Raw genomic sequence first — 26,960 nt, forward strand, 5'->3', positions numbered from 1 at the left:
CTTAAATGTGTTCAAGGGTGAACTATTATGGAATTTCTTTCATTTTGTATCAATTTTCGAGGGCGAAAATTTTTATAAGGTGGGTAGAATGTAAGGCCCAGAACTTTTGAAAAGTCTTATTATGATCAAGTCTCAAATCATATAGTTATTTATAGCCTTAGTTTCAGAAATTATTTTATTTAAGGTAATTAAGGCAAGTTTTGATTTATTGGATTTGAGATACGTTATGATTATTATCCAATTTCACAATTATTGGATTGTTTTCTATATCCAAATTATAAAGTTGATAGTTGTGAAATAATAAGGATTTCTATATGATTTGGATTAAATAATTAATATTTTAAATATTAATGCTGCTATTTTGGAAAATAGAGAAATTAATTATATTATTTCTAATTTTTAGATTTGGGCATTTTATTGAAAATAATTTGTAAAATTGAGGAGCAAATAGTATTTCTATACATTAATTTTGTTGGATTAAAATTTGTTCCTAATTACTATATTACCCCTACTTTTATTTGAAATTACAAAACTAACCCTATTACCCTAGTTTTGTTAAAATTACCGAATTGGCCTTTACCCTAATTTTGGCATACCCTCCCTCCATTCTCCCTTCAGTGCTGCGCAGCCTCCAAACCCATTCTTCACTATCTTTGCTGTGCAGCCATATCCTAAACACACCCACCCGGTTCCTGAATCAAAGGAAAAAGAATGAAAATGGAAAGAAGAGGGGGACTGAGCCAGAAGGACAAAGCAGAGAGGGAAAGGGGGGACCGAGTCGCGGCAAAGGAGAGGAGGGAGTTCGCTGTCGTGCCGCCACGTCGCCACCGCCGAAGCTTCCTGTGACGCCTGTCAAACCATCACCGCCACTGTGCCATGGAGAAGAGAGAGTGACGCGAAGGAGGGAGATGAGGCCTCATTGTCGTCGCGCTCTGCCGCACGCGAGGAGTGCCACCGTCGAAGCCGTGCCTTTCGTCCCTGCCCAGTCGCGACTCCGACATCCTGCGCCACCGTGGGTCCATTGTCGCCGAACCAGACAGAGGAAAGAGGGAGACTCTTCCGCAGCGTCACTGCGCCGGACCGCCGCACGTGAGGAACCGGGCTGTCGCTGCATTTCCCATCGCCGAGGAGAGAGAGAGCCCAGGAGAGAGGCGTGCCACACTCTGCTGCGGTCGAGCCAGCCTTGCTGCCTCCGCTGCTGGGGGTGGTTTTCGTCACGGTCGTCGGCAAGAGGGAGAGAGCAGTGCGGGAGGAATAGAATGCGATGGAGGAGAAGTCGGCTCCGCCACTGCCGATCTGCTGCTTTGCGGTGCTTAGCTGAAGCTTCTGCACTGTTGCTGCCGAAGGAGGAGGAAGCCTTGCCATTGTTCTGGTCGCCAGGAGCAGTCCGGTGGCTACCGGAACCACTGTCGGGGATGCCGGCGCTTGGCTCAGTCACTTCTCCTTAGTTACGGTAAGAGTTACATTCCGGAGCCCTTGAAAATCTGCACTGTTATATTTGGGTAGGAATCCTAAGGTTTTGATAACGTAGGGCTGAGTTCGAGTTATGGCATGTCACGGTTAGAGTTGTTGTTGCTGTTACGAGTAGTTGGGGCTGAGGTTGCCTCCGTCGCCGGAGCTGTGCCGGGGCCGGTTCGAAACCGCAGCTGCTTCGTGTTGTTATTCCGGTAAGAAATTATGTTTTGAAAGCCTTACGTTAGTGTCCCGTACGTGTATTAAAGCCTTTATGGTATTAATGTTCCTAGAGTTAGTAACTGAGGTTGCTTGTTGTAATTTAGAGCTGTTTATGCTGCTGCGAAAATGTGTGGGGCTGTGCTTTGAAGCTGCCTTTGATTTTGAGTTGAGGTGAAAAGAACTTATGAGGCGCTTGGATTATGGAATTGTGTTTTGAGGTAGGGGCGCTTTCCAAAAACTATAGTTAATTATTGGAATTATTACATATGGGTATTGATGTGAGATATTGTGTATTTGGTGATTGTATCTGCCTTATCTATTATTTGATTGACTCGAATGACTATGGATGTTGGTTTGGCCGAATTGTTGTGTGGCTTGTGAAACGTAATGTTTGAAGTTGATTCTTTAAAGATTTGAAATGAGTTTAATCCGTTGAGGATTGGTTTGAATTGAGTCAATTATTTTGATGATGTGAAAGATAGAATACTCTTGAAATTCAGCCTGGGTTGCTTTAATTGATTTGGTTTTGATAAATGATTTATTGCTGAACCGATTCTTTAAAGCTTTAGAAATGAGTTAAATCGGTTGATATTGAGTTGATTTTTGAAATGGCTTCCTTGAGATATGCCACTGAGGCGACTGTTGGATTTAGCTTGCTTTTGAATTGATTTCTGGTTTTGAGCTGTTGAAAAGGAATGAGAAACGGTTTAGTTGGGACCCGAACCGGGTGGCAAAAGTCCAAGTTTTAGGGGAGGTACTGCCGAAATTTCTATAGAATCCGAGTCCTTATTTGAAATGTTAATTGGGGAATTTTGAGTTTAATGCCTTTCCTATCTATTTTGAGGATTGTGAAATTATGGCTTCTTTTATTACCTTTACTTAGAACAATTAAGAAAGCAATGAAGTTATGCTTTGAAAGAATTATTGAAAAGAGAATCATGATTTCTCCTTATTTTCCAAGAAGAACAGTATGTCTTTGGGTACAAGTCATTCGAAAGAGAATTTTGCTTTGAGGCTGTTTTAAAAGGTAAAACGGGTTTATGTTTTTCTCTATTAAACACAAAGATTGTCCCTTGGGAGAGTTTTCGTGATTTTAAAAGGAATTGGATTTCGATTGATGAGCCTCATTATTTTGACGTTTTAAATAAGATTCAAAGTATCTTTTGAACTCTAGTTTAACACAACAAAAATGATTCTCTTATCAGTTTGAAACGCTTCAGATTTAATTATGGAATTGAAGCCGATTTTGTTTAAGTAAAGGAAATGGTTTTGAAAGAAGTAAAGATTACGTGACTCGGTTTGGCTTAGATCCTATTTTCTTACTCAAATCAGAAAGCCAATGTTTTAATGATTTTAAATGAATTTGGCGAAATGAGATATGTTATTCTCCCCTAAAGACTTGGGACTCTGCCGACAAACTTTGTTATAAAATCCCATTGTTGAATGGATGATTTTGAATGTTTCAAAATAAATCTTTAACTTGCCATGGTTATGGAAGTTTGGAAAGAGGATGCCGAGAGTGGCATTGTTTTCAAAGGGGAATTTACCTTGAGTAAAAGTGGCTTATGAGCCTGAGATGATTTGAGAAATGAGATCTTTAAAGCCAAGGTTGAAAAGAGTTGAAACTCGATTTCAAAGTGAAATGAATTGAGAAAATGATTTATGGCTTAAATGCCGACTTTATGAATTTAATGATGTTGAATGGTGGAAGTGCTGTTTTGTTGTGAGCCGGAATGGCTGTGTATGATTATACATATTGGTTGGTTTTGGATTGAACCGTGAGCCGGAATGGCTGTGTATGATATGAATATTGGCTGGTTCTGGAATGAACCGTGAGCCGGATGGCTGAGATGGATGTTGATCCATGGATGAGATTGAATGCATGTTTTTGCTGAATCATTGATAAATGTGAATGTTGCACTTCCACTATCTGAGATACGAGTTTCCCTGGGTAGTAGCAGTGGCTAGCCACCACGTGCTCCAGGTCGAGACTTGATACTCTGTTGACCCTATGTCGTAAGTGTGGCTGGGCACTGTGAAAGGCCCGGATGAGCTCGCCCCCATAAATATTCACCAGTGATGGTGATGGATAAATATTCACCAGTGAGGGTGATGGATATGGATCATGATTATGATCAAGTTTATGATGAGTATAACTCGAGTTGGGGATGCACGACAGAGGGACAGTCCAATGGTTAGCTACCAGGACTTGTCGGGTTGGCTCTATAACCGACAGATGATATCATCAGCCACTAGGGACAGGCATGCATCATATGCATTTGTGTGACATTGGTTGGGTGTGCATATTATACTTGGTTTGCCTATATGATTAATTGCTAACTGTTCTACTTGTAATAACTGTTTGTTTGTGCTTGAACTTCCTATCTGTGTTTGCATCTGGGACTCTGTTGGACTGTGGTGATTGGTTGATGGTTGGATTGTTTGGGCCTAGGGCCGTGGTTGGAATGAGATGAACCGATGGTTGATTTCGGTTTTGTGTTTCTGGTTTGGAATAAAATATGAAAGGCTATTTTGTTCAGTATAGATAAACCGTTTTGAAAGGCTTTTGAGTTTTTGAGAATTGAATGGTTCCTCTTTCAGAAAAGATTTCCGACTTTACTTTTATTGTAAACCGTTGTTTTTGAAAAGAGGCATAAGACGGTTATTAATCACTGGTACGGTTTATCTTCACGTATCCTATTACAGTAATTCCCAAAAACCCTCTACTGAGAACCCTTTCGAGGATGATGTTCTCACCCCCCTACATTTTTCCCCTTTCAGGATATGGGCGCAGAAGTTACAAAGAGCTTATTTAATTGTTGTTGTGATGCTCTGTATTATTTTAGTTATGGTTTACTGTACCCTTGCCTTTATCTTGATATAATCTGTAAAAGGGATAAGAATTGTATTGGATTATGTTTGTAATATTATTTATATATATTTATGTATATATATGGGTGTACTCTTTTTGAGTTGTTGTAAGTTGAATGGTATTTATGGATATACGTTATCGAACGAAATTATCTTTGGGAGCGGTACTGCGGTTTAAAGTTTCAAACAGGCTCATATTTTAGTATTAAATATTATAAGTGTCGTCGTAATGTCCGAGCTATCAGAGTCGCGCAGCCGGAAGTGTGAGCTTTGGTAGTTAGGATGTTACAAGGGTTCATTGGTTGGGAGAGAGGGTTCATAATAGGAAGGTGGTTCATCTTGATAATGATAAGGAGATGGTGTAAAAAAGAAAAAATAACCTCTTATAATAAAAATAAATAAACAAGCAAAAAGCAAATATTTATAATAACCAATAATAAGGCACACGTTTGCAATTCTCTGGCAACGGCGCCATTTTGAAGAGATGAACTTTTGCGTGGTCTAGAATTCAGAATAAATTTCCGTTGCAAGTATAGCTCCTAAACCAACAAAAGTCCTTTCTTACAAACGTTTTGGTTGTCACAAGTAACAAACCCCTTTAAAATTGATAACCGAAGTATTTAAACCTCGGGTCGTCTTCTCAAGGAATTGAAGGGAAGTATGTTCTTATTATTAGTTATGAGTCTTGTAAATTGGGGGTTTTGAAAGTAAGGAACCAGTATTTTAAATGATAAGAAAAATAAAATAGTAATAATAAAATAAACTCTTGGCAAGGTATTAGAACTGGAAGTCCTATCCTAGTTATCCGTATCAATTGTGATGAGAATTGGATTTTTTTTTCTCCCACTTTGTTAACCTCTAACTATGAAGATAAGTTAAGTGGATGAATTAATTTTGATTCCTCAGGTCCTAGTCTTTCCTTGGGAAAGGCTAGAGTTATAGGAACTTGACTTAATTCTTGAAGAATTCTAATTTTTAGTCAACAATGAGTTTGATAACTCAAGTGTCTCCAATGACTCAACCAAAGCCAAAAGGGAAAAATTCAAATTATTTATATGAATAAAGGAAAGCAATCATAATTCTAAAATACCTCAAGTTGTACTAATAAAGATATCAAATGTAACATGGAAGAGTTCATAAATTGAATTGGGAAAATAAATAAAAGGAACATTGAACCTGGCATTGAAGTAGTAATCATAAACTGAAAGGAATCCTAATTTTAAAAATCTAAATCCTAAATCCTAAGAGAGAGGAGAGAGCCTCTCTCTCTCTAAAACTACATCTAAAACTAAAAATTATGAATTATGAGCTTCTGATTATGAATGAATGGATTTTCCCACTTTATAGCCTCTAATCTATGTTTTCTGGGCCACAAACTGGGTCGAAAACAGCCCAGAAATCGCTGGAGAAGAAATCTGCCACGCTGATTTTTGCCACTGCGACGCGTCCGCATGGAGCACGCGTTCGCGTCATCTAGCGTTAAGGCAACTATGATATATTATATATTAAATCGAAGCCCCGGACGTTAGCTTTCCAACGCAACTGAAACCGCGTCGTTTGGACCTCTGTAGCTCAAGTTATGACAGTTTTAGTGCAAGAGGGTCAGGCTGACAACTTTGCAGTTCCTTCAACTTCTTGTATTCCTTCCACTTTTGCATGCTTCCTTTCCATCCTCCAAGCCATTCCTGCCCTGTAATCTCTGAAAAAACTTAACACACATATCAAGGTATCTGATGGTAATAAGAGAGTATTAATATTAGCAAATATAAGGTCAAAAAAGCATGTTTTCAATCATAGCACAAAATCAGGAAGGAGAATGTAAACTCATGCAAATAATATGAATAAGTGGGTAAAGAGTTAATAAAATCCACTCAATTGAGCATAAGATAAACCATAAAATAGTGGTTTATCACTCGTCTCAGATGAAAAATACCAGGCACAGCTACCGCACGGCTAATCATCTATCGGTTCTCACTTGTGTCGGAATAGGATACATTTATCCTTTTGCACACTGTCGCTGCGCCCAACATTCGTGAGTTTGAAGCTCATCACAGTCATCCCCTCCCAGATCCTACTCGGAATACCACAGACAAGGTTTAGACTTTTTGGATCTCAAGAATGCTGCCAATTGGTTCTAGCTTCTACCACGAAGGTTCTAATCTTATGGACTCGGTCCGCGGATCAGAGACCCAAGAGAATATACTCCAACTATCGTCCAATGACTACGTTGAACATCATGTAGACCGCTTGTGGTTGTCAGGCACGCGGATTTTGGCTAAGCGAGTAACGAAGATAGTGGGTGATTGTCACGGATCACCCCTTCATTCTGACTTAACTGAATTAAGTACGAGAGTATATCTTGGACAAGAAGTAGGCGTGAACTGAAGAAAAAATAATAGTACTTGCATTAATTCATGAGGAACAGCAGAGCTCCTCACCTTAATCTATGAGGTGTAGAAACTCCACCGTTGGAAAATACATAAGAAAAGAAGGTCTAGGCATGGCTAAATGGCCAGCCTCCCAAATGGCATAAGCTCACTAAAAACTGAAAGAAATATCTAAAAGCTCCGAATACAATAGTAAAAAGTGCTATTTATACTAAACTAGTAACTTAGGTTTACAGAAATTGAGTAACTAAGTGCAGATAGTGCAGAAATCCACTTCTGGGGCCCACTTAGTGAGTGTTTGGGCTGAGCTTTGAAGTTTTCACGTGCATAGGCCATTCTTGGAGTTAAACACCAGCTTGGGTGCCAGTTTGGGCATTTAACTCCAGCTTTGGTGCCAGTTCTGGCGTTTTACGCCAGAAAAGGGTCTCTGGTGGGTGTTTGAACGCCAGTTTGGGCCATCAAATCTCGGAAAAAGTATAGACTATTATATATTGCTGGAAAGCCCAAGATGTCTACTTTCCAACGCAATTGAGAGCGCGTCAATTGAGCTTCTCTAGCTCCAGAAAATCTACTTCTAGTAAAGGGAGGTCAAAATCCAACAGCATCTGCAATCCTTTCTCAGCCTCTGAATCAGATTTTTGCTCAGGTCCCTCAATTTCAGCCAGAAAATACCTGAAATTATAGAAAAATACACAAACTTATAGTAAAGTCCAGAAATGTGAATTTTGCATAAAAACTAATAAAAATATAATAAAAAGTAAATAAAATATACTAAAAAATATGTAAAAACAACGCCAAAAAGCGTATAAATTATCCGCTCATCAATCAGCAAAGCTCCTAACCTTAACCTTAGGAGGTTTGTGACTCATTGCTTATAGAAAAGTAATGTTTGAATGTAAAAGTGGGCAAGAGTCGGGAGAAGATCCTATATGACAATTATGTTGAATTGCATAGATGACAGATAAGGTGGGAGAACGCCAACCTTGCTAAGGTGGAAGGCTTTTCAGCTTTCTTGTATAATTCCTGAAGTATCACCTCATGTACCTCCACCTCACTCCCAATCATGATTCAATGAATCATGATGGCTCTGTCAATGGTCACTTCTGACCGATTGCTAGTAGGGATGATAGAGCGTTGGATGAATTCCAACCATCCTCTAGCTACAGGCTTGAGGTCAAGCTTTCTTAGTTGGACAGGCTTGCCTTGAGTATCCCTCTTCCACTGAGCTTCTTCCACACAAATGTATAAAAGGACTTGGTCCAGCCTCTTATCAAAATTGACTCTCCTAGTGTAAGGATGTGGGTCTCCTTACATTAATGGCAAATGGAGCGCCAACCTTACACTTTCCGGGCTGAAACCCAAGGGTCGCCCTTGGACCATGGTGCTCCAATTTTTGGAATGTGGGTTCACACTAGTGTCATGGCTTTTAGTGACCCATGCATTAGTATAGAACTCTTGCACCATCAAGATTCCAACTTTCGGGATAGGATTGGTTAGAACTTCCCAACCTCTCCTCCAGATTTCTTGTCGGATCTTCGTGTACTCATTATTTTTTAGCATAAAAGGGACTTCAAAGATCACTCTTTTCTTTGCCACTACTTCATAGAAGTTGTCTTGATGAGCTTTGGTGATGAATCTCTCCATCTCCCAAGGTTCGGAGGTGGAAGCAATAGCTTTTCCTTTCCTTTTTCTAGAGGATTCTTCGACTTTGGGTGCCATAAGTGTGAATGGGAAGCAAAAAGCAAGGCTTTTCCAACACTAAACTTAAAAACTTTGCTCGTCCTCAAGCAAAATAAGAACAAAAGGGAAGAAAAGAGTAGAAGAAAAAGATAATAGAGGAGATGGAGGGAGAGAGTGTTTTGGCCAAGTGGGGCTTTAGTGTATGAAGTGTGTGTATGAAGGGTTGGAAGAAGGGGTATTTATAGGGGTAGGATAGGGTAGGGTTCGAATGAATGGGTGGGAATTGGGTTGGAAATTTTGAATGTGAAGTGGGTGGGGGTTGGTGGGAGTTTTGATGGTTTTGGGAAGAGATATGGATGTGATTGGTTGAGAGTTTATAGGAAAGAGTGTGTGGAGAAGAGTGAAAGTAAGAGAGAGAGGAAGGTGGGGTAGGTGGAGATTCTGTGGGACCCACTGGTCCTGGGAGGCTAGGGAATTCAAATTCTTTGCCCCCTTGTGGGTGTTGAACGCCCAGCTCCTACTCCTGGCTGGTGTTCAACGCCAGCTATATGCTCCTCACAGGGAATTGAACGCCCATTGGGGGCCTCCTTTCTGCCATTCAACGCCAGGTATATGCCTCTGTTAGGGCGTTGAACGCCTAGTCTCTGCCCCCTGGCTGGCGTTCAACGCCAGCAATGCTGCTCCTCATAGCCGTTGAACGCCCACTCTGGCCCCCTTTTCTAGCGTTCAACGCCAGCAAGGTACCTGCTCTAGGGTGTTCTGTTTCCAACTCTGACTGTTTTTGTTTCTGTTCTAACTACTGCACATGATCACAAACTTAAACAAATATAAAATTAAAGTGATATAACTAAAATAAATTTAATAAAAAATAGAAATAACTTTAATTATGGTTGGGTTGCCTCCCAACAAGCACTTCTTTAACGTCACTAGCTTGATGGTTATCTCCTTATGGAGATGGATATGGGCTCAGAATTTCGTCCCTTACAGTGAACTTCTTACCTGTGCTCTCATGGATAAGTTCCACATGTTCTAGAGACAAGATCCTGTTCACAGTGTGTGGAAGGACTGGATTGTCAGTGAAGATAACTCTCATGCCAGGTGAGAGGCCTTCAATGGGGATTTTCTTATCCCTCTAGCCCTTGGGCACTTTCTTCTTACTGCCTTTCCTCTCAGAGCTTGATGATGGTTGCCCCATACTAAACTTAGAATTGGTGTCTGAGGACTCTGTTAGGCTCTGTACTGAGAGGAGTAGTTGAAGCCCTTCATGTTTGTTAATGGTGCTTCCTTCAACTAAGGTAGAATGAGGTTTATAAACCTTGAACACAAGATAGTCCTAATCTAATTGTAGGACTAGTTCTCCTCTGTCTACATCAATCACAGCCTTGGCTATAGTTAGGAAAGGTCTTCCAAGGATGATGGATTTATCATCTTCCTCCCTAGTATCTAGGATTATAAAATCAGCAGGGATGTAAAGGTCTTCAACCTTCACCAAGACATCCTCTACCAGTCCATAAGCCTTTTTCATGGACTTGGCTACTATCTCTAGTGAGATTCTTGTAACTTGTACCTCAAAGATTCCCAGCCTCTCTATTATAGAGAGAGGCATAAGGTTTATGCTTGACCCTAGGTCATACAGAGCCTTATCAAAGGTCATGGTACCTATGGTGCAAAGAATTAAGGAGCGTCCGGAATCCGGCTTCTTCTGAGGTAACTTCTGCTGAACCAAGGCATTGAGTTCCTTGGTTAGCACTGGAGGTTCTTCCTCCAAAGTCCCTGTTCCAAATAACTTGGCATTCAGCTTCATCAGAATTCCTAGGTACCGAGCAACTTTCTCCTCCCTAGCTTTCTCTTCCTCATCAGAAGAGGAGTAATCCTCATAATCCATGATTTGCAACAAGGCATTCAAGGGAACTTCTATAGTCTCCTCATAAGCCTTAGTTACCTTCAGTTCTTTAATAGGGAAGTCTTTAGTGGGTGTTGAACGCACAACTGCCCTATTACTAGCGTTCAATGCCAGCTTTTATGTCACTTTGGGCTTTGAACGCCCAGTAAGGCCTTCCTTACTGGCGTTCAACGCCAAGAATGATGCTTCTATGGGCGTTCAGTAAGGACTTCCTTACTGGCGTTCAACACCAGGAATGGCTCTTCTTTGGGCGTTGAACGCCCAGTAAGGACTTCCTTACTAGCATTCAATGCCAAATTATCCTCTTCAGATTCGGCCTCCACTTCCACAATGATGGCCTTGTACTCTTCTCTTGGGTTCACTTCAGTGTTACTAGGAAGAGTGTTAGGAGGGGTCTCAGGAGTTCTCTTGCTCAGTTGACCAACTTGTACCTCCAGATTTCTGATGGAGGACCTAGTTTATGTTATAAAACTGTGAGTGGTCTTAGAGAGTTCAGAGACAATGGTTGCTAAGTCAGAGAGGCTCTGCTTAGAAGTCTTTATTTGTTTCTGAGAAGATGGGAATAATGGTCTGTTGTTGAACCTATTATGGTTTCTTCCACCTTGATTATTGTTGAAACCTTGCTGAGGCTTCTGTTGATCCTTCCAAGAAAGGTTAGGATGATTTCTCCATGAGGAGTTGTAGGTGTTTCTACAGGATTCTCCCATGTAATTTACCTCTTCCATCATGGATTGATCTAGATTATAGACATCTCCATCACAGGAGGTGTCTTGAGTGCTGCCAGCTGCAGCTTGCATTCCAGTCAAATACTGAGAGATCATATTGACCTGTTGGGTCAAGATCTTATTCTGAGCCAATATGGCATTCAGAGTGTCAACTTCCAGGACTCCTTTCTTCTGAGCTACCCCATTGTTCACATGGTTTCTCTCAGAAGTATACATAAATTGGTTGTTTGCAACAATTTTAATGAGTTCCTGCGCCTCTTCAGGCGTTTTCTTCAAGTGGAGTGATCCACCAGCAGAATGATCTAAGGACGTCTTTGACATCTCAAATAGACCATTATAGAAGATACCTAAGATAGACCATTCCGAGAGCATGTCAGGAGGACATCTCTTGATCAGTTGCTTGTATCTTTCCCAAGCTTCATAGAGGGATTCACCCTTTTTTTGTCTGAAGGTTTGAACTTCCACCCTGAGCTTGCTCATCTTTTGAGGTGGAAAGAACTTGGCCAAGAACGCATTGACCAACTTTTTCCAAGAGTCTAGGCTTTCCTTAGGTTGAGAATCCAACCATATCCTAGCTCTTTCTCTAACAGCAAAAGGGAAAAGCATAAGTCTGTAGACCTCATGATCCACTTCATTGGTCTTAATAGTGTCACAGATTTGCAAGAATTCATATAAGAATTGATGTGGATCTTCCAGTGGAAGTCCATGAAATTTGCAATTCTGTTGCATTAGAGAGACTAACTAAGGCTTAAGCTCAAAGTTATTTGCTCTAATGGTAGGTATGGAGATACTTCTTCCATAGAAGTCAGAAGTAGGTACAGTAAAGTCACCAAGAACTTTCCTTGCATCTCTTCTATTATTCTGCTCAAAGAGAGGTTCTTTATCTCTGTTCCTACTCATAAATAAGAAAAAAGAAACAAGAAAGAAAGAGAATGGGAGTTTCTATGTCAAAGGATAGAGGACTCCTTGTGAGATGTGAAGAAGAAAGAAGAATGAAGATAGGGGGTGACGTGTACCCCGCTAATCTCGGAATCCTATCAACATCAGTAACCGACCATAAATCCCGGAAACATCAGAAGCGAACTACTTGACTAAACACACGTACAAGTAAGAGACTATCCACTAGCCGTACCAACAACAACGGAACGCACTTTCTAAAAGCCATTAATATCAGAACGACTGAGCTACGCACATCACCACACCCTTCTATAAAACCAAAACCAAATAACTTTAGCTACAGAGGTCCAAACGATGCAGTTCCAGTTGTGTTGGAAAGCTAACGTCCGGGGCTTCGATTTGATATATAATATGCTATAGTTCCCCTGACGCTAGGTGATGCGACCGCGTGATCCATGCGGCCGCGTCGCAGTGACAGAAATCAGCGCAGTTGAATTCGAGACCAGCGAATTCTGGGCTGTTTCTGACCCAGTTCTTGGCCCAGAAAACACATATTAGAGGCTATAAAGTGGAGGAATACATCCATTCAAAGAGAGGCTTCCATAATTCACTTTTCATGTAGCTTTTAGAGGGGGAGGTTCTCTCCTCTCTCTTAGGATTTAGGATTAGGATTCCTCTTAAAGGAATTAGGATATATTATTATTTCAACTTCATTATTTCAACTTCTTCCCAGGTTCAATGTTCTTTTTATTTCTTTTCTCAATTTTGTTTATGACTCTCAATCCCAGGTTCTTTATTTTTATTTAATTTATGAACTCTTTCATGTTACATATAATTTTCTTAATTAATGTTATTTGAGGTATTTCCATTCATGATTGCTTTCTTTTATTTACATGATTACTGTTTCCCATCTGAAGACATTTTTTTATTCAGTAAATTTACCATTTTCTCCCTTTTGGCTTTGGTTAAGGTAATTGGTGACGCTTGAGCTATCAAATAAAATAGTGGTTGAAATTGGCAGATTCTGATTGAACTAGGATTGCTCTAAAGCCAGTCTCTCCACAGGAGTTGACTAGGACTTGAGAATCAAGCCAATCAGCCCACTTAACTTTCCTTTGTTTAGTAAAGGCTGACCAAGTGGGATTAAAATCCAATTCTCATCACAATTGATAAGGATAGGATTTCCAGTTCTTATACTTTGCCAAGAGTTTATTTTATAGTTATTTATTTATCTTATTCTTCTTATGCAACATACTGCTTCCTTACCTTCTAAAACCCCTAATTTACAAGACTCATAACCAATAATAAGAACATACCTCCCTGCAATTCCTTGAGAAGACGACCCGAGGTTTAAATACTCGGTTAATAATTTTTAAAAGGGGTTTGTTACTTGTGACAACCAAAACGTTTGTACGAAGGGATTTCTGTCGGTTTAGAGACTATATCTACAACGCGACTGTTTTTATGAAATTCTTTACTGGCAAAAATCTCAACGTCAATGGCCCTAATAACGAACCTGTCATTTGCAGAGCTTTCCCTACTTACCTCGATGGCACAGCCATACTTTGGTTTTCAAAGCTACCGGCAGGATCGATCTCTTCTTTCGAAGAGTTGGCAAAGTCCTTCATAGACTACTTCCCTGCAGCAAGGATATATGTGCACGGATCGGACTACCTCGGCACCATCCGCCAAGGTCCCCAAGAAAGCTTGAAAGACTACCTCACCAGGTTTGCAGAAGCGACAATGGAAATACCAGACCTAGATCCCGCCGTCCACCTGCACTCCATAAAGGCTGGTCTCCGACCTGGAAAATTCAGGGAGACAATTGCGGTAACAAAGCCGAAGACATTGGAAGAATTCCGTGAGAGGGCGGCAGGACAAATGGAGATTAAAGAACTCCGTGAAATCGAAAAAACGGAGAAAAGGCAACCTAAAAGAGAGGATGAAAAGGCGACAAGATCGACAAATGTCAAAGACCTCAAAAGGCCCTTCAGACTAACCCCAAAATTTGACAACTACACCAAGTTCAACTCGAGGAGGGAGAAAATAATCAAAGAAATACTCAATACTAAAATTATAAAACCACCGGCAAGAGCTGGGAGCTATCAAGATCAAAGGTTTGTCGACAAAAGCAAGCACTCTGCCTTTCACCAAAAATACGGCCACACAACAGATGAATGCGTAATAGCCAAGGACCTATTAGAAAGATTGGCACGACAAGGTCTCCTAGACAAATACATCGAAGGAAGGAAACATAGGGAAGGTGGCAGAGAAGAACGCCAACAAACCTCGGAAAGTAAAGAAAACAATAAATGGCCAAACAACACGCCACCTAAAGTGGTCATAAACACCATATCAGGAGGATTCGCCGGAGGAAGAGAAACGACTTCGGCAAGAAAGCGCAGCTACCACACAATGCTCGCAATAGAAGGAACAACACCATATAGCAATAAGAACACCTCAGACCTAGAAATCATCTTCAACCAGAATGACATACGCTCGGCCTCGCCACACTTAGACGACCCAGTGGTAATTTCTATCCAAATAGGCGAGTTATTGGTAAGAAAAGTCCTCTTGGACCCAAGTAGCAGTGCCGATGTTCTATTTTACAATACTTTTCTAAAAATGAAAATATCTGAAAAACTCATACAACCCTCATCCGGAGAACTAGTCGGATTCTCTGGAGAGAGGGTACCAGTTAAGGGGTACATATGGTTGAAGACAATGATGGAAAACCACCCATTGTCACGAACCGCTGACATACAATTTCTTATAGTTGATTGCCCTAGTCCTTATAATATCATCCTCGGGAGACCTGCTCTGAACACATTCAGGGCAGTAGTTTTGACCTTCCATCTATGTGTAAAATTTCAGGCACAGGACGGAAAGATAGCAACACTACATTCGGACCGACAACAAGCTCGGCAATGTTACAATGCAAGCCTAAAAAAGTCGGCACCGAGACTGGAGTTCCAGCAAGAGATCAAAGCAATCCATAACACAACCGAGGTATTGTCTTTAGTGGAGCTTGATCCTCGGGAAGACACGCAAGAAAGGCCTCAACCAGCAGACGAGCTCCAGAAAATTCCACTGACGGAGAAGCCAGAACAGTTCACATACATTGGTCAAGCACTACAAGGAAAAGAAAGATTAGAGCTCGTACAAATATTGCAAGACAATGCCGATCTATTTGCCTGAACTCCAGCAGACATGCCAGGAATAGACCCGAACATTATCTGCCATAAGCTCGCCACAAACAAAACAAGCCTACCTATAGCTCAAAGGAAGAGGAATCTCGGAGCAGAGAAGTCAAAGGTAGCACTAGAAGAAACCGAAAAGCTTCTTAAAGCCAATTTCATCAAAGAAATCCGATTTACCACATGGCTCTCGAACGTGGTAATGGTAAGGAAAACTCAGATAAATGGCGCATGTGCGTCGACTTCACAGATTTAAATAAGGCATGCCCTAAAGATGCTTATCCTTTACCTTGTATCGATAAACTAGTAAACAATGCATCAGGTTTCAAAAGCTTGAGCTTCATGGATGCATATTTCGGTTACAACCAGATACTCATGCATCCAGAAGATCAAAGCAAAACCGCATTTATAACTGAACATGGAAACTTTTGTTATAGAGTAATGTCATTTGGTCTAAAGAATGCAGGCGCGACATACCAGCGACTGATGGACAAAGTATTCCATCACCAGATAGGTCAGAACATGGAAATCTATGTGGATGATATGGTCGCCAAGACCACTCATGAGAAGTCACACTACGATGACCTCAAAGAGATATTTGACCAAGTCCGAGCATATAGAATTAGACTCAACCCAGAAAAATGCGCTTTTGGGGTACAAGGAGGCAAATTCCTCGGCTTCATGCTAACTTCACGAGGAATAGAAGCAAATCCAGAAAAATGTGAGGCGATACTCAACATGACGAGCCCCAAAACAATAAAAGAAGTACAACAATTAGCAGGAAGGGTAGCAGCACTATCCCGATTTTTACCATCAGCATCAAGCCGATCATATCATTTCTTCCAAACAATAACAAAAAACAAGAAGTTTCAATGGACAGAAGAATGCGAGAAGGCATTCGCTGAGCTCAAAGTCATTCTGTCATCACCCCCAGTACTGCAAAGACCAGAAATCGGTAAACCTTTATACTTGTACTTATCCGTTTCCAAGCACTCTATAAGCTCGGCCTTAGTCATCGAGACAGAAAAAGCACAGCAGCCAGTATATTTCGTCAGTAGGGTCATGCAATCAACGGAACAAAGGTATCCGAAGATAGAACAGCTGGCTTTAACACTTGTAACAACGGCAAGAAGACTTAGACATTACTTTCAGAGCCACACGATAATAGTACGGACAAACCAACCGTTGAGACAAATACTAACGAAGCCAGAACTAGCTGGACGACTGACTAAATGGTCTATAGAACTCTCAGAATTTGATATCCAATTCCAACCAAGGTCGGCACTAAAGTCACAAATCCTCGCCGATTTCATATCGGAGCTAACAACGGATGACCACCACAAATACTGGGAGCTACATGTAGACGGAGCATCCAGCCGAGGAGGAAGTGGAGCTGGGGTAATTCTGAAGGAAGGAGACAACGTGGTGGCCGAACAATCACTACAGTCCCACTTCCCAGCAAGCAACAATCAGGCCGAGTATGAGGCCCTTATAACCGGACTCAAGCTCACCCTCAACTATCAGATACAAAGCCAGACAGCACATTGTGATTCCCTCTTGGTAGTTCAACAAATCCGAGGGGAATATCAGGTAAAAGATCCCTTGCTAGAGCGATATTGGCTGATAGCAAAGGATCTTATTTCAAAGTTTAGTTCATTCATCATTTTACATGTGCATAGAGAAAAGAATGTTAGAGCTGACGTATTATCTAAACTTGCTGCCACCAGGGCAGACACACAAACATCGGCATTATCACAGCTGACACTTAAAAAACCCAGCATTGAATTTATATCCATAACAAGTATTAACCGCCTCCATGACTGGAGAACACCTTTCCTTGAGTATATTAATACAGGTACCATGCCTAAGAACGAGCTTAACCCACAACAGTTAAGACGAAGAGCAAGTCTCTACACAAGCATAGCAGGAGAACTTTACAAACGCAGCATCTCACAACCATTGCTGAAATGCCTAAGCACCGAGGAAGCAAGAGAGGTAATGGACGAAGTACATGAGGGCGTATGCGGAAACCACATCGGAGGACAAGCCCTAGCCGCAAAAATCATCCGAACAAGGTACTTTTGGCTGACCATGAAAAGAGATTGCATAACAAAGGTCAAGACATGCGACAAATGCCAAAAACATGAAGCCATTTCTACAAAGCCGGCCGAGGTATTACACAGCATGGAGGTAAGCTGGCCATTTCACAGATGGGGGCTCGATATCCTCGGCCCATTTCTAGTAGCACCGGTGGTGCACGAAATTGTGATCTCAGGCAACGGCGCCAGAAACTCTGTACGCACGTCTTAATAAATCGTTTTTCATTCACAACTTTGATACAACTAACCAGCAAGTGCACTAGGTCGTCCAAGTAATAAACCTTACGTGAGTAAGGGTCGATCCCACGGAGATTGTTGGTATGAAGCAAGCTATGGTCACCTTGTAAATCTCAGGCAGGCGGATATAAAATAGTTATGGAGTTTTCGAACATAAATAATAAATAGATAGAAAATAAGGATAGAAACACTTATGTATATCATTGGTGAGAATTTCAGATAAGTGTATAGAGATGCTTTCGTTCCTCTGAACCTCTGCTTTCCTGCTGTCTTCATCCAATCAGTCTTACTCCTTTCCATGGCTGGCTTTATGTAAGGACATCACCGTTGTCAATGGCTACTTTTAATCCTCTCTGGAAAATGGTCCGATGCGCTGTCACTGCATGGCTAATCGTCTGGAGGCATCACCCTTGTCAATAGCTGCATCCCATCCTCTTGTGAAAATGGTCCAAATGCTCTGTCACAGCACGGCTAATCATCTGAGGTTCTCGATCATACTGGAATAGGATTCACCCTCCTTTTGCGTCTGTCACTATGCCCTCGCGAGTTTGAAGTTCGTCATAGTCATTCAATCCCAGAATCCTACTCAGAATACCACAGACAAGGTTTAGACTTTTCGGACTCTCATGAATGCCGCCATCAATCTAGCTTATACCACGAAGATTCTGATTAAGAGATCCAAGAGATACTCATTCAATCTAAGGTAGAACAGAAGTGGTTGTCAGACACGCATTCATAGGGAATGATGATGATTGTCACGTTCATCACATTCAGGTTGAAGTGTGAATGAATATCTTAGAAGCGGAATAAGTTGAATTGAATAGAAAACAGTAGTACTTTGCATAAATCTTTGAGGAACAGCAGAGCTCCACACCTTAATCTATGGAGTGTAGAAACTCTACCGTAGAAAATACATAAGTGAAAGGTTCAGGTATGGCCGAGAGGCCAGCCCCCAAAACATGATCAAAGATGATCCGAAGATCATAAGATGTCTAATACACTAGTAAAAAATCCTATTTATAATAAACTAGCTACTAGGATTTACAAAAGTAAGTAATTGATGCATAAATCCACTTCCGGGGCCCACTTGGTGTGTGCTTGGGCTGAGCTTGAATGTTACACGTGTAGAGGTCAATCTTGGAGTTGAACGCTAGTTTGTAACATATTTCTGGCGTTCAACTCTAGCTTGTGACGTGTTTCTGGCGTTTAACTCCAGACAGCAGCGTAGAACTGGCGTTCAATGCCCTTTTACGTCGTTCAAACTCAGCCAAAGTATGGACTATTATATATTTCTGGAAAGCCCTGGATGTCTACTTTTCAACGCAATTGAAAGTGCGCCATTTTGAGTTTTGTAGCTCCAGAAAATCCACTTTGAGTGAAGGGAGGTCAGAATCCAACAGCATCAATAGTCCTTCTTCTACCTCTGAATCTGATTTTTGCTCAAGTCCCTCAATTTCAGCCAGAAAATACCTGAAATCACAGAAAAACACACAAACTCATAGTAAAGTCCAGAAATGTGAATTTAGCATAAAAACTAATAAAAACATCCCTAAAAGTAACTAGATTCTACTAAAAACATACTAAAAATAATGCCAAAAAGCGTATAAATTATCCGCTCATCACAACACCAAACTTAAATTGTTGCTTGTCCCCAAGCAACTGAAAATCAAATAGGATAAAAAGAAGAGAATATACTATAAATTCCAAACTATCAATGAAACATAGCTCCAATCAAATGAGCGGGACTTGTAGCTTTTTGCCTCTTGAATAGTTTTGGCATCTCACTTTATCCATTGAAGTTTAGAATGATTGGCATCTATAGGAACTCAGAGTTCAGATAGTGTTATTGATTCTCCTAGTTCAGTATGATGATTCTTGAACACAGCTATTTTTTGAGTCTTGGCCGTGGCCCTAAGCACTTTGTTTTCCAGTATTACCACCGGATACATAAATGCCACAGACACATAATTGGGTGAACCTTTTCAGATTGTGACTCAGCTTTGCTAAAGTCCCCAATTAGAGGTGTCCAGGGTTCTTAAGTACACTCTTCTTTTGCTTTGGACCTTGACTTTAACCGCTCAGTCTCAAGTTTTCACTTGACACCTTCACGCCACAAGCACATGGTTAGGGACAGCTTGGTTTAGCCGCTTAGGCCAGGATTTTATTCCTTTAGGCCCTCCTATCCACTGATGCTCAAAGCCTTGGGATCCTTTTTATTTACCCTTGCCTTTTGGTTTTAAGGGTTATTGGCTTTTTGCTCTTGCCTCTTAGTTTTAAGAGCTTTTGGCTTTTTCTGCTTGCTTTTTCTTTTTCTTTCTAAATTTTTTTTTCTGCAAGCTTTGTTCTTTGCTGCTTTTTCTTGCTTCAAGAATCATTTTTATGATTTTTTAGATTATCAAATAACATGTCTCCTTGTCATCATTCTTTCAAGAGCCAACATATTTAACATTCTTACACAATAACTTCAAAAGACATATGCACTGTTCAAGCATTCATTCAGAAAACAAGAAGCATTGTCACCACATCAATATAATTAAACTAAGTTCAAGGATAAATTTGAAACTCATGTACTTCTTGTTCTTTTGAATTAAAATAGTTTTCATTTAAGAGAGGTGATGGATTCATAGGACATTCATAACTTTAAGACAAAGTTACTAAATACTAATGATCATGTAATGAAGACACAAACATGGATAAGCACTTAACATAGAGAAAACGAAAAACAGAGAATGTAAGAACAAGGAATGAGTCCACCTTAGTGATGGTGGCGTTTCCTTCTTGAGGAACCAATGATGTCCTTGAGCTCTTCTATGTCTCTTCCTTGTCTTTGTTGCTCCTCCCTCATTGCTTTTTGATCTTCTCTTATTTCATGAAGGATGATGGAGTGCTCTTGATGTTCCACCCTTAATTGTCTCATGTTGGAACTTAATTCTCCTAGGGAGGTGTTGATTTGCTCCCAATAGTTTTATGGAAGAAAATACATTTGAGGCATCTCCGGGATCTCATGGTGATGAGCTTCATGCGTCTCTTAAGATCCATGAATGGGCTCTCTTGCTAGCTCCATCCTTTTCTTAGTGATGGGCTTCTCTTCCTCAATGGGAATGTCTCCTTCTATGAAAGCTCCAGCTGAGTAACATAGATGGCAAATAAGATGAGGAAAAGCTAGCCTTGCCCCAGGAGAGGGCTTTTCGGCTATTTTGTAGAATTCAAGGGAGATGACTTCATGAACTTCTACTTCCTCTCCAATCATGATGCTATGAATCATGATGGCCCGATCTACAGTAACTTCAGATCGGTTGCTAGTGGGGATGATGGAGCGTTGGATGAACTCTAACCATCTTCTAGCCACAGGCTTGAGGTCCAGTCTTCTTAGTTGAACCGGCTTGCCTTTGGAGTCAATCTTCCATTGAGCTCCTTCCACACATATGTCCATGAGGACTTGGTCCAACCTTTGATTAAAGTTGACTCTCCTTGTGTAGGGGCGTGCATCTCCTTGCATCATAGGCAAGTTGAACGCCAACCTCACATTTTCCGGACTAAAATCTAAGTATTTCCCCCGAACCATTGTAATATAATTCTTTGGGTTTGGGTTCTTACTTTGATCATGGTTCCTAGTGATCCATGCATTGGCATAGAACTCTTGAACCATTAGGATGCCAACTTGTAGGATAGGGTTTGTTAGAACTTTCCAACCTCTTCTTTGGATTTCATGTCGGATCTCCGGATACTCATTCTTCTTGAGCTTGAAAGGGACCTCGGGGATCACCTTCTTCTTGGCCACAACATCATAGAAGTGGTCTTGATGGGCTTTGGAGATGAATCTTTCCATCTCCCATGACTCGGAGGTGGAAGCTTTTGTCTTCTCTTTCCCTTTTCTAGAGGATTCTTCGGTCTTGGGTGCCATCAATGGTGATGGAAAAACAAAAAACTTATGCTTTTACCACACCAAACTTAGAATATTGCTCGCCCTCGAGCAAGAGAAGAAAGAATAGATGAAGAAGAAGAAGAAAATATGGAGGAGATGGGGGAGGGGTGTATTCGGCCAAGAAGAGGAAGAGAGGGTTGTGTTGTGTGAAAATGAAGAAGAATGGAGGGCTTTATATAGGGAAGGGAGGGGGGGTAAGGTTCGGCCATAAGGGTGGGTTTGGGTGGAAAATTGATTTTGAATTTTGAAGGTAGGTGGAGTTTATGAGGTAGGTTTATGGGGAAGAGTGGATGGATGTGAGTGGTGAAGTGGTGATAGGGAAGAGAGATTGAGGTGATTGGTGAAGAGTTTTGGGGAAGAGTGTTTATGGAATTATGTGAAAGAGGGGTGAGAAGAAGTGAGTGGAGGTAGGTGGGGATCCTGTGGGGTCCACAGATCCTGAGGTGTTCAAGGATTTACAACCTTACACCAAATTAGGCATGCAAAATGCCCTTGCACACAACTCTGGGCGTTCAGCGCCAGATTGGTGCTTGTTCTAGGCGTTGAACGCCCATTTGTTGCCCATTTCTGGCGTTGAACGGCAGAACCATGCTTGTTCTGGGCGTTCAGCGCCAGCTCTTCTCCAGGGTGCAATTCTGGCGTTCAAATGCCCAGATGCTGCCCATTTTGGGTGTTCAGCGCCAGAACCATGCTCTGTTCTGGCGTTGAACGCCAGCCAGATGCTTCTTACTGGCGTTTAAACGCCAGTAAGGTCTTCCTCCAGGGTGTGATTTTTCTTCTGCTATTTTTGATTCCGTTTTCAATTTTTATATTTATTTTGTGACTCCACATGATCATGAACCTAATAAAACATGAAAGAACAAGAAAAATAAAATTAGATAAATAAAAATTGGGTTGCCTCCCAACAAGCGCTTCTTTAATGTCAATAGCTTGACAGTGGGCTCTCATGGAGCCTCACAGATGTTCAGAGCATTGTTGAGACTTCCCAACACCAAACTTAGAGTTTGGATATGGGAGTTCAACACCAAACATAGAGTTTGGTTGTGGCCTCCCAACACCAAACTTAGAGTTTGACTGTGGGGGCTCTGGTTGACTCTGTTTTGAGAGAAGTTTTTTATGCTTCCTCTCCATGTTTACAGAAGGATAACCTTGAGTTGTAAACATAAGGGAGTCCGCATTCAATTGAAGGACTAATTCACCTCTATCAACATCAATCACAGCTCTTGTTGTGGCTAGGAAGGGTCTTCCAAGGATGATGAATTCATCGTCATTCTTCCCAGTATCCAAGACTACGAAATCAGCAGGGATGTAAAGGCCTTCAACCTTTACTAACACGTCCTCTACTTGTCCATAAGCCTGTTTTCTTGAATTGTCTGCCATCTCTAATGAGATTTTAGCAGCTTGCACCCCATAGATTCCCAGTTTCTCTATTACAGAGAGGGGCATGAGGTTTATCCCTGAACCAAGGTCACACAGAGCCTTTTCAAAGATCATGTTGCCTATGGTACAAGGTATTATGAACTTTCTAGGATCCTGTTTCTTCTAAGACAATGTCAGTTGATCCAGATCACTTAGTTCATTGGTGAACAAGGGAGGTTCATCTTCCCAAGTCTCAATACCAAATAATTTGGCATTCAGCTTCATAATTGCACCAAGGTACTTGGCAACTTGCTCTTCAGTAACATCCTCATTTTCTTCAGAAGAGGAATACTCATCAGAGCTCATGAAGGGCATAAGGAGGTTTAATGGAATCTCTATGGTCTCTAGATGAGTCTCAGATTCCTTTGGTTCCTCAAGGGGAAACTCCTTATTGATCACTGGACGTCTCAGGAGGTCTTCCTCACTGGGATTTACGTCCTCAACCTCCCTTACAGGTTTGGCCATGGTGGTAATGTCAATGGCCTTGCACTCTCCTTTTGGATTTTCTTCTGTATTACTTGGGAGAGTACTAGGAGGGATTTTAGTGATCCTTTTACTCAGCTGGCCCACTTGTGCCTCCAAATTTCTAATGGAGGACCTTGTTTCATTCATGAAACTTACAATGGCCTTAGATAGATCAGAGACTAAATTTGCTAAGCTAGATGGATTCTGCTCAGAATTCTTTGTCTGTTGCTGAGTGGATGATGGAAAAGGTTTACTATTGTTAAACCTATTTCTTCCACCATTATTAAAGCCTTGTTGAGGCTTTTGTTGATCCTTCCATGAGAGATTTGGGTGATTTCTCCATGAGGGGTTAGAGGTATTTCCATAAGGTTCACACATGTAATTCACCTCTGCTATTGCAGGGTTTTCAGGATCATAAGCTTCTTCTTCAGAAGATGCCTCTTGAGTACTGTTGGATGCAGCTTGCATTCCATTCAGACTCTGAGAAATCATATTGACTTGCTGAGTCAATATTTTATTCTGAGTTAATATGGCATTCAGAGTATCAATTTCAAGAACTCCCTTCTTCATAGGCGTCCCATTACTCACAGGGTTCCTCTCAGAAGTGTACATGAACTGGTTATTAGCAACCATGTCAATGAGTTTTTGAGCTTCTGCAGGCGTTTTCTTTAGGTGAATGGATCCACCTGCAGAAGTATCCAATGACATCTTAGCTAATTCAGACAGACCATCATAGAATATATCCAGGATGGTCCATTCTGAAAGCATGTCAGAAGGACACTTTTTGGTCAGTCCGTTGTATCTCTCCCAAGCTTCATAGATGTATTCACCTTCTTTCTGTCTGAAGGTCTGAACATTCACTCTAAGCTTACTCAGCTTTTGAGGAGGAAAGAACTTGGCTAAGAAAGCCTTGACCAGCTTATCCCAAGAGTTCAGGCTATCCTTAGGTTGAGAGTCCAACCATATTCTAGCTCTGTCTCTCACAGCAAAAGGGAAAAGCATGAGCCTGTAGACTTCAGGATCTACTCCATTAGTCTTAACAGTATCACATATCTGCAAGAATTCAGTTAAGAACTAAAAAGGATCTTCAGATGGAAGTCCATGAAACTTGCAGTTCTGCTGCATCAGAGAAACTAATTGAGGTTTCAGCTCAAAATTGTTTGCTCCAATGGCAGGAATGGAGATGCTTCTTCCATGTAAATTGGAATTAGGTGCAGTAAAGTCACCAAGCATCCTCCTTGCATTATTATTATTTTCGGCTGCCATCTCCTCTTCTTGTTCGAAAATTTCTGAAAGGTGCTTGCTGGATTGTTGTAATTTAGCTTCTCTTAGTTTCCTCTTCAGAGTCCTTTCAGGTTCTGGATCTGCTTCAACAAGAATGTTCTTGTCCTTTCTCCTGCTCATATGGAAAAGAGGAGACAGAAAAATAATAATAATAGAGATCCTTTTTGCCCAAGCATAGAGGTTCCCTTATGTGAGTAGAAGAAAAGAAGAAGAGAAAATCTGAACTCAGAAAGAGAGAGGGTTCGGATTTTTGGGGAGTGAGGGAGAGATGTTAGTAGATGAATAAATAAAATAGAGAGAAGGAGAATTTTCGAAAATTATTTTTGAAAAAGAGTTAGTGATTTTCGAAAATAGTTTTTTGAAAAATGTTAGTAATTTTTCGAAAATTAAAATCAAAAATTAAAATAATTAGTTAATTAAAAAGAAATTTTGAAAAAGAGGGAAGATATTTTCGAAAATTAGAGAGAGAGAGTTAGTTAGGTAGTTTTGAAAAAGATAAGAAACAAACAAAAAGTTAGTTAGTTAGTTGAAACAAATTTTGAAAATCATTTTTGAAAAGATAAGAAGATAAGAAGTTAGAAAAGATATTTTGAAAATCAAATTTTTGAAAAAGATAAGATAAGAAGATATTTTTGAAAAGATATGATTGAAATTAGTTTTTGAAAAAGATTTGATTTTTAGAATCACAATTAATGACTTGATTCACAAGAAATCACGAGATATGATTCTAGAACTTAAAGTTTGAATCTTTCTTAACAAGCAGGTAACAAACTTGAAATTTTTGAATCAAAACATTAATTGATGATGTTATTTTCGAAAATTATGTGATAAAGATAAGAAAAATATTTTTGAAAAATATTTTAAAAATTTTCGAAAATAAATAAGAAAAATGAAAAAGATTTGATTTTTGAAAAAGATTTTGAAAAATATAAGATTTTTAAATTGAAAATTTGATTTGACTCATAAAAACAACTAGATTTTAAAATTTTTTGAAAAAGTCAAATCTAATTTTCGAAATTTTAAGAGAGAAAAAGGGAAAGATATTTTTTTTATTTTTGAATTTTTAATGATGAGAGAGAAAAACATGAAAATGATGCAATGCATGAAAGTTATGGATCAAAACAATGAATGTATGCAAGAATGCTATGAATGTCAAGATGAACACCAAGAACACTTTGAATGTCAAGATGAACATCAAGAACTTATTTTTGAAAAATTTTTAATGCAAAGAAAACATGCAAGACACCAAACTTAAAAATTTTTCATGTATAGACACTATGAATGTAAGAATGCATATGAAAAACAAGAAAAGACACAAAATATGAAAACATCAAGATCAAACAAGAAGACTTACCAAGAACAACTTGAAGATCATGAAGAACACTATGAATGCATGAATTTTCGAAAAATGCAGAGAATTTTTAGAAAAAATGCAGTTGACACCAAACTTGAAATTGACTTAAGACTCAAACAAGAAACACAAAATATTTTTTATTTTTATGATTTTATAAATTTTTTTGTATTTTTCAAAAATTATTTGTGAAAAAGAAGAATAAGGATTCCAAAATTTTTAATGTGAATTCCAGGAATCTTGCACTCTTAGTCTAAAGCTCCAATCTGAGGGTTAGACATGGCTTAATAGCCAGTCAAGCTTTAGCATGTAAATCAAGTGGATCAGGAACAGCAGCAGGTGGATCAGCAACAAGTAGCTTGCTCTTGATAATGTTGGGTTGGAAGCCCCAGTCCAAATGAATTTAGACATGGCTTTACAGCCAGTCAGACTTCAACATGCTTCATGAAACACTAGAATTCATTCTTAAAAATTCTGAAGAACATAATAAAAATTTTTGAAAAGAATTTTTATTTTTTCGAAAATAAAGGAGAAATTTTTGAAAGATTTTTGAAAAATTTTTTGAAAACTTTTTGAAAATAAAATAAGAAGAAAATTACCCAATCTGAGCAACATGATGAACCGTCAGTTGTCCAAACTCGAACAATCCCCGACAACGGCGCCAAAAACTTGGTGCACGAAATTGTGATATCAGGCAACGGCGCCAGAAACTCTGTATGCACGTCTTAATAAATCGTTTTTCATTCACAACTTCGATACAACTAACCAGCAAGTGCACTGGGTCGTCAAAGTAATAAACCTTACGTGAGTAAGGGTCGATCCCACGGAGATTGTTGGTATGAAGCA

At 40.1% G+C, this 26,960-nt stretch overlaps 1 protein-coding gene and 2 non-coding genes across 3 annotated transcripts; all 3 read left to right on the plus strand.

Moving 5' to 3' along the window:
* The first annotated feature begins 1,551 nt into the window (after positions 1-1,551).
* Positions 1,552-15,335, plus strand: LOC112763641 (uncharacterized). Its single transcript, XM_025809262.2, has 2 exons — positions 1,552-1,667; positions 13,667-15,335. The coding sequence occupies exons 1-2, from the start codon at positions 1,552-1,554 to the stop codon at positions 15,333-15,335; spliced, it is 1,785 nt and encodes a 594-aa protein (XP_025665047.2).
* Positions 11,611-11,714, plus strand: LOC112767822 (small nucleolar RNA R71). Its single transcript, XR_003185262.1, has one exon. It is a non-coding gene; the product is annotated as a small nucleolar RNA R71 (small nucleolar RNA).
* Positions 15,336-24,241: 8,906 nt separating the features above from the next.
* LOC112768781 (small nucleolar RNA R71) lies at positions 24,242-24,349 on the plus strand. The gene has a single exon (XR_003186171.1). It is a non-coding gene; the product is annotated as a small nucleolar RNA R71 (small nucleolar RNA).
* The last annotated feature ends 2,611 nt before the right edge of the window (positions 24,350-26,960 follow it).

Source organism: Arachis hypogaea, chromosome 17 (genome assembly GCF_003086295.3).
Source record: "Arachis hypogaea cultivar Tifrunner chromosome 17, arahy.Tifrunner.gnm2.J5K5, whole genome shotgun sequence".
Lineage (NCBI taxonomy): Eukaryota > Viridiplantae > Streptophyta > Magnoliopsida > Fabales > Fabaceae > Arachis > Arachis hypogaea.